We start from the raw sequence: 14,348 nt of genomic DNA on the forward strand, positions 1-14,348 counted from the left end.
TGTTTTCTTGGATATTGAGGGTGCCTTTGATAACGTGTCTTTCGATGCCATATTGGAAGCCGCACGAAACCATGGGCTACCTACAATGATTACCAATTGGATTCATCAAATGCTCAAAAACCGACATCTCTTCTCGACATTGCGTCAAGCAGCGATTCGAAAATTGAGTGTTTGCGGATGCCCCCAAGGGGGAGTCTTGTCACCACTTTTGTGGAATCTCGTAGCAGATACGCTATTGAGGCAACTCAAAAATTGCGGTTTTCCAACTTATGGATTTGCCGACGACTATCTAGCTCTGATAGTTGGTATGTGCATAAGCACCCTATTCGACCTGATGCAAAGTGCTCTTCAGGTAGTCGAGAGTTGGTGTCGCCAATATGGCCTTTCGGTTAACCCGAATAAAACATCTATTGTTCTTTTTACGGAAAGACGAAACCGCGATGGAATTCGACCTTTACGTCTTTTTGGCACTGAGAATAATGTGACTGATCAAGTAAAGTATGTCGGAGTCATTCTAGATTCCAAACTTTTATGGACAGCTCACATTGATTTCAGAGTCAAAAAAGCTTGTATGGCCTTCGGTCAATGCCGGCGAACCTTTGGTAAAACTTGGGGCCTCAAACCCAAATATATCAAATGGATTTACACAACAGTTGTTCGACCAATATTGGCATATGGATGTCTTGTGTGGTGGCAAAAGGGCGAAGTGAGAACAATCCAATCAAAATTGGGCCATCTCCAAAGGATGTGCTTGATGGCGATGTCTGGTGCGTTCTCTACAACTCCCACAGCAGCGCTCGAGGCCCTTTTCGACGTTGCGCCACTACACATATATCTTAAACAAGAAGCACTTTCTTGCTCTTACCGTTTATGGGTACTGGATCTACTGGAGAAAAATCCAGTGAATCGTAGATCTACTCACACTTCGTTGTTTCCACTTTTAATGAAATGGGACAAAATTGTCCTTGCTCCAAGTGATCTCACAATTGCTTGTCACTTTCCTTACAGGACATTTACCACACAATTCCCTTCACGGGAAGAGTGAACGTCTGGCTATTTGGAAAGAAGTATATCAAACAATGTAGTATGTTACACTGATGGCTCCCTTCTTGAAGGTAGAGCTGGTGCAGGAGTATATTCTCGTGAGCTAAGGCTGAATCAGTTTTACTCACTTGGTATAAACTGCACCGTTTTTCAGGCGGAAATATTTGCTCTTATGTGTGGAGTGCAATCAGCACTTCAACAGCGCGTAATGGGTAAAGTCATATACTTCTATTCAGATAGTCAGGCTGCTATAAAAGCTCTCGCTTCGGCCAACTCAAGGTCGAAGTTTGTTATCGCATGTCGAACTCAAATTGAGGAACTGAATTCAGTCAACTCTGTAAACCTTGTATGGGTACCTGGCCATTCTTCCATCGCTGGAAATGAATTGGCTGATGAGCTAGCTCGCGATGGAGCATCGCATGACTTCATTGGCCCTGAGCCGGCTATTCCAATTTCGAAGTGCTGGGTGAAGCTTCAGATAAATTCTTGGGCGGCAACTCAGCACAAGCAATATTGGAATAGTTTGGAGTCGTGTCGTCAAACAAAATTGTATATTACTGAGCCATCTCCAAAGGTGGCGAAGTATTTAACAAATCTGTCAAAGCAGAATTGCAGTCTCTTGGTCAGAGCGTTGACAGGCCACTGCCGACTCAACTATCACATGGCAAATATTCAGCGTGCTGACTCATTTGTCTGTGATAGTTGTGACTCCGATTATGGAACTTCGTATCACCTGATATGTAACTGTCCAGTTTTAGCGCAAATGCGATTCCAATTACTTGGTAAACACTTATTAAGTGAAACTGAATACAGAAGCCTGAATCTTCAGGACATCCTGTTATTCTTAACCCGCTGTGGTAATGAGCTATAGGCTCTCTTTACGCTCATGCGTTTTGCAGTGCCCTTTTTAGGGCGCTGTTTGAACCCATTGTGGTATGGAGCTACATGCTTTCAATTCGCTTATGCGATTCAAGGGACCCTACTCCTATTTCCTCCCATCTTTCCCTTCCCTTTCCTCTCCCATCGGGTAGATGATGAAATAGGCTCAAATATGGCGATGGCACAAATCTCCCAACTGGTGGGGAACGTGCCTTTGGAGCCGGCCTTCTGATACCTGATACATGCTCTTGCTTGTTATTGAATAAAAACAAGAACTCATTGCACATTTTAGGAGCCAATATCTGAAAATACGACTCTGAAAAACAGACAAATTACATCGTGCCCATAGAAGAACATGAACATGAACTATTTCGTCGAAGAATCCCTGAATGAATATTTGTTAGAACCCGTGTAGAAACTCCTAAACGACGTATTTTTTTTTCCGAAGATTCCTAGAGGTGTCTTTAGAGGATTTTCTTCTACGTAAGCTCCTTAAGGAAATGCAAGTATCATTTATTCATGTGAATATTGGAAGAATCTCTTGATAAATTAGAAAAAAAATGTAAAAACCCTTAGCAGAATCACTGAATATCTCCCTGAAAGAATCTTAGGATGGTGTTTTGAGAATTCTTTTGAATGGTTGCTAGAGGCACTTAAAAGTGTACATCATGTAATAATAGGGTCCTAAAGCCCTGTCCCGATTTTAGTGCCAAATGCTTAAGTTTAGGTCAAAAACACATGTCTACTCTATTTTCTAATGTTTTCCGTTAGTTTAAGTCCAATAAATATTTTTTTATGTTTTTTTTTTAGATTTTGTCACACCCCTTGGCTTAAACTCAAATTTCGAGTGTATTTTGTTTTCCGTGTCCCTTCCGAAATGTCAGATAGGAACAACCCCAGTGTTAAAACTAAAACCCCTGTGGTATTTTTGTTGACTAAGCGAACGTCAAACATGATCACAAGTGTCAAGGTTCATTTATGGACCCAATTTTTAAATTAAAATTTTAACATGATATAGCCGTTATTTTTAGTGGCATTGAAAATTTGCAAACAGAAAATCCTAAAGATATATCTGAAGAAATCCATGGAGAGTTTTCGGAAGAATTCATGCAGGTTTTCTTTGTTTTAGGGAAAACATGGATAAATTCCAGGAATATTAGGAATAATTCATAAGGAGAGATTTAAAAAATATGCATGAATCTCGGAAAAAAAAACTGAAACAAAACTACAAGGAAATCCTTGACAAATTCAAAGTGGAGGCCCTAAAAATCCCTTACTTCAAACGTTCTGAGGAATTCTTCAAATTATTTTTGGAAACTATTCAGGAACACTTGAGCCCCATAAGGAATCGATACAAACATATCGGAGAAATCCTTGAAGAGAGCTTTGTGAACAAAGTTCCTGGATACAAACTCAGAAGATTTTATGGAATAATCCCCGGTGTAACTACTGCATTAATTCCTCGACTAATGGACCCTGGTTCTAAGCCTTTTTGGAAATTATCTAAAATTTTGAAAAGAAAAAACCTCAGGAGCCAATACCGGCATAGGCCTATTCACATGACGTCTCAAATCAGCTGATCGGGAAGCACTTTGACAGTTCTTCTATGAAAATGACAGGCCCGTGTTAGCACCGGTCCTCCACCGATGTAAACAAATGCATAGACGGATCTGTCACATGAAAAGGCCTATTGGCTTGTGGGCTTCGTGGCCTTGCGATTAGCGGCGTCAGTCGTCTAGGCGTATTGTGCTACGGGATGTGGGTTCGATTCCCGCTCCAATCGGTGAAAACTTGTCGTCAAACGAAAAATTTATCGCTGGGCTACTGGGTGTTTCGTGTTGTCCGTTAGTAATGTTAGTGATTGTTCAGTCTGTGCAGCCTATGTGCTGAAGACGGTGTAAATTGTGTTTTTTTAAAAGAGGAAACAATATTACTAATTGCGAAAAAGCTCAAAAAAGTCCGCACAATTTCAATTTAGGATTCACTAGTCCAAATGAAAATCAAGTTACTCAATCAAGAGAACGTTTTAGACAATTTCTGGGAGTTTGATTTGAAAGAAGTGAGAACTATTATTAAAACAAATCAAAAATATGAAAGCTCCTGGCGATGGTGGAATTTTTACATTCTCATCAAGAAACTTTCAGAAAGTAGCTAGTTCAATTTACCTGTAAAAATTCTGAACTGTGTTTAGAATGGCTTAAATGAAGTTAAAGTTTAGCCAAATTAAGATGATAGCTGTTGTCTAACATAGATCATCTAGATCTAGATGTGAAAAGTGAAGCTTACGTTTAAAATGATGCTAATAAAGAAATCAAAAAAATCTAGTTATTCAGTAAAAAAAAAATACAATAAAATATTGTTCCGTACATTTTTTGAAAATTAGGTTTTTTTATTCATAAATTTATTTTTATTTCAGTCGAATCAATTGCATTCTTTGAATACATTTCAGTATTTTTGGACAATCAGCCTTGAGCTGCAATTATTTTCAACAACATACCTTCTGATAGTTATTATAGGCTACTTAATGAAGAAACAGATCAAGCATCAGCTGGCTCTCACTCAAGCAGAGATACATCATCAACATCATCATGTTTGGTCGAAGGCATTTTCAAATCTCGCACCGAGTGGACGTGTTCGCTGCCGCTATCCTGAAAGTCTATCAATTTGCTTTCCCGAACACCTGGCGCAATGTTCAAATTGTTGAGTTTCGGTTCGTCTCCAACGCTGCACTGATCGGACCCTGCATCGAAATACTTTTGCCGGACCTGCTGACTTGTGCTTGCTTCTTGCGGTGGTTCCTCTTCCGGTTGCCCTACAGTTTGATCGTTCAATGGTGGAGCGGCGGCACGTTCCCTAGCCTCCTTCCGCTGGGTAATGAAGTACATGGCTATGTAAAATACAACCGGTAGACCGCTGATACCGGAAGCGAACCAGATGAAAGCCTTCTGTGAGTGTTGCTTCCCTTTGCAGCAGTTATAAACGGCGCTCCAGGCATATCTTGTCTGGTTCATTCGATCTTCGATGTCGAAGCAAACGATTCCCTGGCGACTCTTCACCAAATCCTCATAGAATTGCTGCAGCTTAGTGTAATTCCCAGCGCACACATTGCACGGATCTTTGCTCACCTTGGTGCAGTTCAGTTGCGAATCGTACAACTTAAGGAACTCAGCCGTGTCGTTCTGGTTGGACACACAGTCCGCACAATGGGCATTTTCCCAGATTGAGGTCATCTGATCGTACAGAGTTTGTACGATATTAAGGCGATTGTGATTGAATTCCGCTGCACAGGATTCGTTAGCCTTGGCGTAATTGAACCATTCGAAGGCCGATTCGTAGTGGGCGACCGTATCGTTACTGCTGCAAAATTTGTTCACCGGATACGTTTGGATAGACATCTGCTTGATGAATCTGGCATAGTCTCCCACGAAATGCCTAATCAGCTCGCAGTCTCTGAAATGGATTATGAATCATTTTGCTTATCAGCAAGAAATGTACGATGCATCGTGAATCATAGTTTTGGGGGGGGGGGCACTGTTTAACTTACTGGGCCAGGATGCTGCTAAACCAAAGAAGCAACAGGAACTTCGTCGCCCACATGTTGAAGAATGGCGGAAGCTGCAAGGATAATGCGTAAAGTTAGTATTTAAAGTTGGTGTATAACCATTTTACCTACAATTTTGAAATTATTCATATTTTATGATGCACGTATATTTACGTCCGTCACAACTATCCATCTATGAGATCGTTGCACGCTTGACCTAACCTCGAAACTCCATATAAAAAAAATGTCAACAATTCCAGCAGTGAATGTCAACTCCATATAAAAAAAATCTAAACAATTCCAGCAGTGAGTGTCAAAGAGCAGGACAGTCAATTGAGCGTGATGAAAGAGGGACAAAGAAGGAGAATTTTTCGTGACGTCACCATGCACTCTTCTATAACAAAACATTCTGAACTACACACTCGGCGGATTCCCATCAAATTCAAATAAAATCAACTTTTTGCTTTACACACGACTATTAAATTTCAAAATCGCCTATTTATTTCGAAGGAAAATGACAGGGGTATGTATGCACTATATGATTATGTCATCAATTAAAAAGGCAATAATTCGGCTGTCATTTTCTCTTACAAAAATTAGTAGAATAACAGAACATGTAAAGTTTACATTCATTTAAATATTGAATTTATTAATATGCGCATACAACTTCGGCTCTGAGTTGAAATTTGTTATGGTGTCGCTGTTGCCAAAAGATAATGAGCCATTTTACGAAGCAGGTCAAATGACAGGAGACCTGGGACTTTTCAATCATCGTCGTCAGTTTTCGTGATGATGATGGTTGATGACTGTGCGCATTTCTAGCGTAAGTTTTCACACAGGCGAAAACTTAAATGGAGAGAAAAAATTAAAATATTTCTGATCACAAAAATGCCTTTTTATGTGAAATATAGGTGAATAAGAGTTATCTGATACACTAACTAGGTGTAATGTTGCAGTAACGAACATTTTTGGATCTCTTTTTTGTCATTTTCTCCATGTCCTCGTTTGGTAAGATGAGGCGTTGTTGAAAATCACGCTGGATTTAAACCCAGGTCCCCTGTCAATTGACGCCGTTGCGGCGATCAGCTGTTCCGAAACGTCTCGTAAAATGGCTTATTCGCTGGTTGCAGAGCAGTTGGCGTTTATTATATCCACAGACAAACAGACGTCACACTCTCATCATTGTCCATCGACCACCTTTTAAACGGTTGTTTTAAAAATATGGTAGGTGGCCAATCCACCATACGCAGCGCTCGCTTCGTTTTTGTTCGCGTTTGACGTTTACACACTACCGCCATCTGTTGGCCTGTCCGCCAAACAGACTAATTCTAGCATTGGGCGTACATGCCCTCGTGACTATGATTTTGTTTGAGATTTGTTCTAAGTGTTACGTCTGTTTGTCTGTGTTATATCGTTTATTATATATCGGTGCGATTCGCGACTACCGTTGCACAGTGGGCAAAAACGACACAAAAACCGATCTCTTATGGCCGCTGGTTTAGGTTCGTGAAGTAGACCGTTTCTGACATAGAAAAGTGCGGGAAATCGATTGGCGCCAGTTTCATTCGCCGCAGGGCTCGGCAAGTAGTCCATTTGTTCCCATATCGATCTCACGGTGCTCCCCTGACCGTTATTATCAGAAAAAAATCTCCATCAAATCTGTGCTCACCAGTCGATTTCTTTAGCCAAGCTGCATGTCTGGGCAACATTTTAAAAAAATCGTAGGGCCCGTTTTGAAGTTACGCCCTTTTGAATGTGTAAGTCCACTAATTCTAAGGAAATCTGAGATATTCAAACGAGTTTTTATTAGCCGTGATTATAAGAATAAATATAATATGAAAATTTGAATCAAAGATGGTTTATATAGTTATTTGTTACTTCTGAGAGGAGTTTTGAATGAGAGGATAGACGAAATTTGGAGTTACGTCCTTTTGGAAGTGTAACCATTGAAAACATTAATTTCTAATAGATTAATTCGGCATTCTTTTAAGCAGGCATTCCGTTAAGCATGTTCAAGTGTTTTCAATGACACATATGTCGCCAAAGTCTTTTACAAATGATTATTATTTCAAAGGCTCAAGCGCTGTAAGGCATTACGGAGCAATGTTCGTGTCATTATTATTATTCATAAAACATTGTTATGGCCCAACTAGCTACCGTGGGCCTTCCCTAACCGAATGGTTAGAGTCCGTGGCTAAAAAGCAAAGCTATGCTAGAGGTGATTGGGTTCAATTCCTGGTCGGTCCAGGATCTTTTCGTAATGGAAATTTCCTTGACTTCCCTGGGCATAGAGTATGTTCGTACCTGCCACACGATATACGATACAAAAATGGCAACTTTGGCAAAGAAAGCTCTCAGTTAATAATTGTTGAAGTGCTCATTGAACACTAAGTAGAGAAGCAGGCTCTGTCCCAGTTGGAACGTAATGCCAATAAGAAGAAGCAGAAGCTACCGGCTATTGCGGCTAATTTTGTATTGCCTCAGAACATAAACTTCAATCGCTGGGTGATCGTTTCCACTTTATTGTTGTTTTTCGGTGACGTCACCGAAAAATACCAATAAAGTGGAAACGATTAGGAGAACGGTGATCAAAACCACAGCAAGGTTGCTGAGTAATGCACAATTGGCCAAACTATAGAACTCTAGACCACTGTCAATACTTTTGTGATTATTTGTAGCATACATTACTACATTTATATTTTTCAATAAACCTACAATTTTACTATTGAGTTTCTCGGTCTTTTCGATTTCACGAACACGTAAGAGCTCTGTATGAATACAATAGTAAAAGAATCGTATAATTCAATCAGTCCATTCTCAGAGACTCAGAGAAAGCCTCAAAATCATAACACTTTCAGAGCTTTATGCTACATGTCTCCCTTGAAAATCAAACTTTCTTGAGAAGATTCTATACCTCAACTCCGAATTTCATTAACCCGAGTGTCATCACCCTGAACGCACTATTAGACTGAATGCAATTGTCCCGAATATATAATTACCTTGTATGACATTGTCCCGTGATAATGGAATTCGAAGTAATGCCATTCTAGAAACTGGAACTTGCGGAGATGGTCATCGGGTATTCGGGATAATGGAATTCAAAGTCAAGGGATATAATTTTGAAAAGATATATAAAATATGGTTAAAACAGAGTTGTTCATGGATTTTACGTAAATTCCAGTTTTGATTACCGGAAAATCGTAATTAAACTATTGGAAATAAGTGTTTTCAATGGTTACTCTTCCAAAAGGATGTAACTCAAAATTTCGTCTATCCTCTCATTCAAAACTCTTCCCAGAACTTACAAATAACTATATAAACCTACTTTGGTTCAAATTTTAATATTATATCTATCCTGATAATCTCGGCCAATGAAAACTCGTTTGAATATCTCAGATTTCCTTAGGATTAGTGGACTTACACATTCAAAAGGGCGTAACTTCAAAACAAGCCCTACGATTTTTTTTAAATGTTGCCCAGACATGCAGCTTAGCTATAGAAATCAACTGGTGAGCACAGCTTTGATGGAGATTTTTTTCTGATAATAACGGTCAGGGGAGCACCGTGGATCTGGTTTGCCAAAAATCACCACATACTGCAATAAAGAAAACAATGATACTCCCATGCAAAAGCATAACTTTCGATTGCATGCATCGAAAAAGATGAAATTTTTACCAGAGTTTGAACCAAGTTAGTTCCTAATGTCCTCCAAATTTCGTCATAATCGGTTAAGTATTTGCCATTTTTAAATAAAACAAGAAAAATAATGTTTGTGCCCTTTGGTCAATTATAGAATATACATACATTTTGTTGTAACTTTGTTCCGAGTAGTTCAAAGTGTCTGAAATTTTTGACTGGAAGTTATTTACAAACATTCAATTTTGCCCTCAGAAAGCATCAAGCAATGCTTGTGTGCAGTCGCTTTTCTAATCGCTGGTCGATTTTTAACCAATCACAGTTTTTAAACCGTTTGTGTTAATACGTTAATTTTTATCCACGGGGTTCCGTTTTTAACGGGTGGATCTTAACGTGTGTTATTCCGCGAGACGGATCAAGTGTAGTTTCGTGTACCATTTCCGCGAAGTACGTGTTTTTTACGCGATCGGTATACCTACCTGTTTTGCTCCAGAAGCATCGATACTCGCGCGATTGTGTGTCGCGGGCCCCTTCTACCCAAAATCGGGGAAGGGGTCTTCAGCCTGAAAAGTGAGTGACAATTGGCGGCCAGAGGGAACATAGTTTTCTCCGGTCCCACCAGTGTATCTTATCCCCTTCAATCCCAACATACCGGGAAGGGGGACGAAGAAATAAATACGTGGTGAGGGGAAAGAAACAAACAGGCGCCAAAAGTGTATGAACCAAGAGAAGTGCGCATCTGTGAACCTTGTTGAACCCTCGTTTCGGCAGCAAAGGGGGTGTGAAAAGCAAGGGGAAGAAGAGAGAACACAATCCCGAGTCTAGCCACCATTTCTGGTGTGTGTATCCCCCCAAGTGTCGTGTGAAAAGCTAATTTTATTTGGTACTCTTTTTTGTGCGTCTATTGCTCTTGTTGAACAGACGAAGAGAGTGAGTGCTTTCTCGGGTCGGTAGGAGTGATTGAGTCCTCGGTGAGCCTGTGTTCGCTGCATCTATCGCCGGCTTCAGTGAGTGTTACTCGGTGACAATCTCCGTGGGTGTTAGGGTGATCCAATTTTTGGTGTGCGCGATAAACAAGGAAAACATCGCTGAATATCCTTTAATAAAAACGCCGTTCGGGGTTGTAGGGATGGCATCCAGCTCGGGATGGCCCCCTGACGGGAGCCATTTCCCACCGTTGAGCCAGGAATTATCTGCCGAAAACATGCTGGGACCAGGCAGACGCACGATGCCGGATTTTATGGATCCTGACGGCGCATTTGGTCAACTACAAATCCTTCGTATCCAAGGCAAGAACGGCGCCCCATTGTCGATCGTCCCGTTCATCATTCGTAGATCCATTCAGCGTATCGTCGGTGGCCGAATCGAAGGGGCTTTCCCGGAGGCCGGCGGTAAATCTTACGCTATAAAGACGAGGAATACAAGTTCGATTAACAAGCTGTTGGAGATGAGTAGGCTGGACGATGGAACTGAGGTTGAGGTCATCGAGCACCCGGTACATAATCAATTTCGATTAGTAGTATCATGCAGGGACGTCGTTAACGTTGACACTAAGACACTCGAGCAGGAGCTTAGTGATCAAAACGTCAAGGAAGTGCGTCGCATCACTAGACCCGGAAGTGGCGAAGAGAGAATAAACACGCCAACCTTGATTCTCACTCTTCGTGGTACATGCCGACCCGAATTTATAAACTTCGGTTACATACGGTGTCGTACCCGACCGTATTATCCGAATCCTATGCAGTGCTTTAATTGCTGGGCCTTTCGCCATACGTCGAAGTGGTGCAAAAACACCACTGTCTGTGGAAAGTGCTCCCAAGGGCACCCATCGTCGAAAGAGGAACCCTGTGACAGTCCGGTCTACTGCGGAAAGTGCAAATCGAACGACCATGGAATCAGCGAAAAATCCTGTCCAGAATTCAAGCGCCAGGTCGACATCGAGAGAGTGCGGGTTGATCAAGAGGTCTCCTACGGGCAGGCCGCAAGAATTGTGGAGAGTAAAAACCATCCTCTGGCCCCGAATACCACCGCAGCCGTGGTAGGAATTTCGCCCCAAGGTACGAATGAGCTTACGAGCCCCAATCCGGAGATAGTCGCCTTGACTAAGCGAATCGACTCTCTTATCGAAGCCCTTCAAAGCCGAGATAACCGGATCGCTCAATTGGAGCAGCAGCTAGCCATTATAAATGGTCTACCCCATATAGCAACAGAGCCCGATCAATCGCCGAATCCGGATACTATCATCGAGTGCCCTCCATATATGAAAGCCTTTCTCGCACAGCAACAACAGATGTTCTCCAACGCGATGAAGCACCTGTACACGCAAAACCTCAAGATGCAGGAAGAGTTCGAATCGATGAAAAAATCATTGTCAACGATCTCACCACCAAATGCAAAGATCGTCGACTTAAAACAGTGCATTCTCTCTGCAACCCAGGTGGCAGAGAAATCGTTAAACAGCAACCCATCCGCTACAACAAACCAAGACGGTGCCGTCATCAGCATCCTGGACTTATCGTCCTCAACGATATCGGAGACGGATCCGATCGAGCCAGAGGAAAAAACTTCCGCCTTGGATTCAACTGCCGATATAAGCGATGAGGAATATAGCGATCCATCTCCAGTCGTCTCACCGAACACTATTCCAGCCAAATCTTTCGACACACCCAGGCCGAAAACTATTATCTCCAACCTGAATGACTCTTCTCACAAAACACCAACGAACTCTAAACCCACTAAAGCAGCGAACAAAAGAACAGCAACCGAACTTTCCCCTTTGGACAATGCTAGGGGAAACGATCCCTTGCCAAAACATAAAAGACAACTACCCGCCACCGGTCGTAACCGGTCAAATAAACAATAGCTTTCTCTCCCAGCAAAAACTCCTCCGTCAACAAACCTACCGACCCTACAACAACCAACTGTCCGCTTTTGATGGCAAATAGTCGGGGCGCCTTTGGACTGGAAGCTATACCCCAACCAGCACCATCGAATCGACCCCGGCATTTGTCCAGCATTTCGGATGAAGAAAATAGTGCCACGAACAGTCGGAGCGCCGACAGACCGGAAGTCAAGACCCAACCGGAACAGTCGAATCGACCCCGGCGTTCGTCGGACGAAAACATAAATTATGCAAGCCTTTCCCCAGCGAGAGCCCCTGGTAGCCTTGGTCCCTCCAGTGCGGACGACTTCTCCACACCGGAACTGGTGGACAACCCTTGGCGCTGGGGGAAGTCTGGAAGAGGGACGGATAAGGGAATAAACACCCATTCCCCTACGGACCACGTGGGAGTCAAACTCAATCGTTTTTCGGGACGCACAAGGGGAGAAATCCTCGTCCCCCGAAGGACTTCGAGGGAGTCAAGCCAACAAACGAAACCATCAACACCCCAGCCGGTGCTTCCTGGGCAGCCCGAGACTTCCGTTTCGGGTGGTAAGACCCGTTCCAATCGCTCTTCATCAACCCAAACCAAGCCATCTTTCCTCCCGGCGGGTTGCATTAAGCCCCCCCGCAGCGAAGCTCTAGCTAAATCTCGTTCGAACAAAATCAAAACGCCACCCCTCTCGTCGAACCAACAAACCCATGCTCATGGGGGACATCCTACAACAACCTCTTTTGAAGATCCAATCACGACGGGTAAGTCAGACAGCCATTTTTTATCAAGCCATCAAATTCAAACTGCAACATGCCAACCGGCGCTTCCTGGGCACCCCGAACTCCTGGTCTCGGGTGGTAAGCCCCATCCCAGAAGTCCAACACCAGACAACAATGAGCCATCTCCTCTTCTGGCGGGTCGTGTTATGTGCCCCCTCGACGGAGCTCTAGCTAAAAATCGCCCCCTCTCGAGTCAGCAACCCCCTACCCATGGGAAATCTCCTACACTAACCGCTCCAGATCATCCAATCACGATGGGTAAAATGGCACCCTATATCGCACCAAGTTCGCCACAGTCTTCCTCACCTCTGTGGGAATCATCCGCTTCACACGCCAACGCATCTTCGGGTCCTTTCTCCAAGGATCCGGCATCGCCCACTGACGAAGGAGCTAGATCGACTGTCGAATCAAACCGAATAAGCAACACCAGAAAACTCCCCTCCGACTGCCTCACCAACAGCGAAAAATACGATATCTTTATCGCTTTTTCGCTGGGCCCCGGCGCCTTATTGGCTCCAAGTTGTTCTACACACAGAGCATTTTCGATTGTCGACCTTTCTGGGCACCCTATGCACTCCAAACTAGGTGGTAAGTCCCGACAACCTGCTTTTTCCCGTGAAATTGCCTGCGACCTTGACCCTAATTCCGACTCTGACATGGAGGCCACGAATAGTTGGGGCGACAACCGACCAGAAGCCGTATGGAGGCTGGAACGGTTGAACCAACCTCAACGCTCGGAGGGTGAAATAGGATTCGAGATAGATAACAACGCAGATGAAGGTTGCATCACTGCCGTTTCCCCTTCTTCAAGCTTCTCTGAGACCTACTCCAGTACGCACTCGCACCCCAATGTCAATCAAAACGCTCCGCTGATTCTCCAGTGGAACATCAACGGCTTTCTCAATAATTTATCGAACCTGGAAATGTTGGTAAATCAACACAAGCCCTTGGTCATCGCTTTGCAGGAGACCCATAAAGCCTCTGTAGATATTATGAACAGCAGATTGGGAAAAAAGTACTCCTGGCACGCAGTTCGAGGATCCAATTTCTACCACTCGGTTGCGTTAGGGACTAGCAACGAAATCCCATACGAGGTTTTACAACTGGACACCGATCTACCCATTATAGCTATTAGAATCTCGTGGCCTTTCCCGATGGCAATCGTTAGCTTTTACCTTCCCAACGGTAAATTAGATAACCTAAAAAACCGACTGATCGATACCTTCGATAAAATACCTGACCCAAAGATTATCCTTGGAGACGGCAACGGTCACCACACTACCTGGGGCAGTCGCGTTAACAACGCCAGAGGTTCCGCAATTTTTGAAACTGCAACCGAAAAAGGATTATGCGTCCTGAATGATGGGTCTAAAACCTTCATCCGTGGTCGCGTTGAAACATCCATCGACATCTCGCTAGCGTCCCACTACATCATCGATCGGCTGCTTTGGTCTGTGGACAACGATCTGTCGGGGAGCGATCACTTCCCAATATGGATCCAACTTAACTCGTCACCGCCAAAAACCTCCCGTCGACCTCGCTGGCTCTATGACCAAGCCAACTGGGAAATCTTTCAAGACAGAGTGGAGGAAA

The 14,348-nt window shown here is 43.2% G+C and overlaps 1 protein-coding gene across 1 annotated transcript; it reads right to left on the reverse strand.

Annotated features, from left to right (window-relative positions):
* Positions 1–4,287: 4,287 nt before the first annotated feature.
* Positions 4,288–5,703, reverse strand: LOC5576488. The gene is made up of 3 exons (XM_001662631.2): positions 5,597–5,703; positions 5,468–5,538; positions 4,288–5,373 (listed from the first exon to the last, which is right to left on the reverse strand). Exons 1-3 carry the CDS (start codon positions 5,612–5,614, stop codon positions 4,479–4,481), a joined length of 984 nt encoding a protein of 327 aa, XP_001662681.2. The 5' UTR covers positions 5,615–5,703; the 3' UTR covers positions 4,288–4,478.
* Positions 5,704–14,348: the final 8,645 nt, after the last annotated feature.

The sequence above is a fragment of the Aedes aegypti genome, chromosome 1 (genome assembly GCF_002204515.2).
Source record: "Aedes aegypti strain LVP_AGWG chromosome 1, AaegL5.0 Primary Assembly, whole genome shotgun sequence".
Lineage (NCBI taxonomy): Eukaryota > Metazoa > Arthropoda > Insecta > Diptera > Culicidae > Aedes > Aedes aegypti.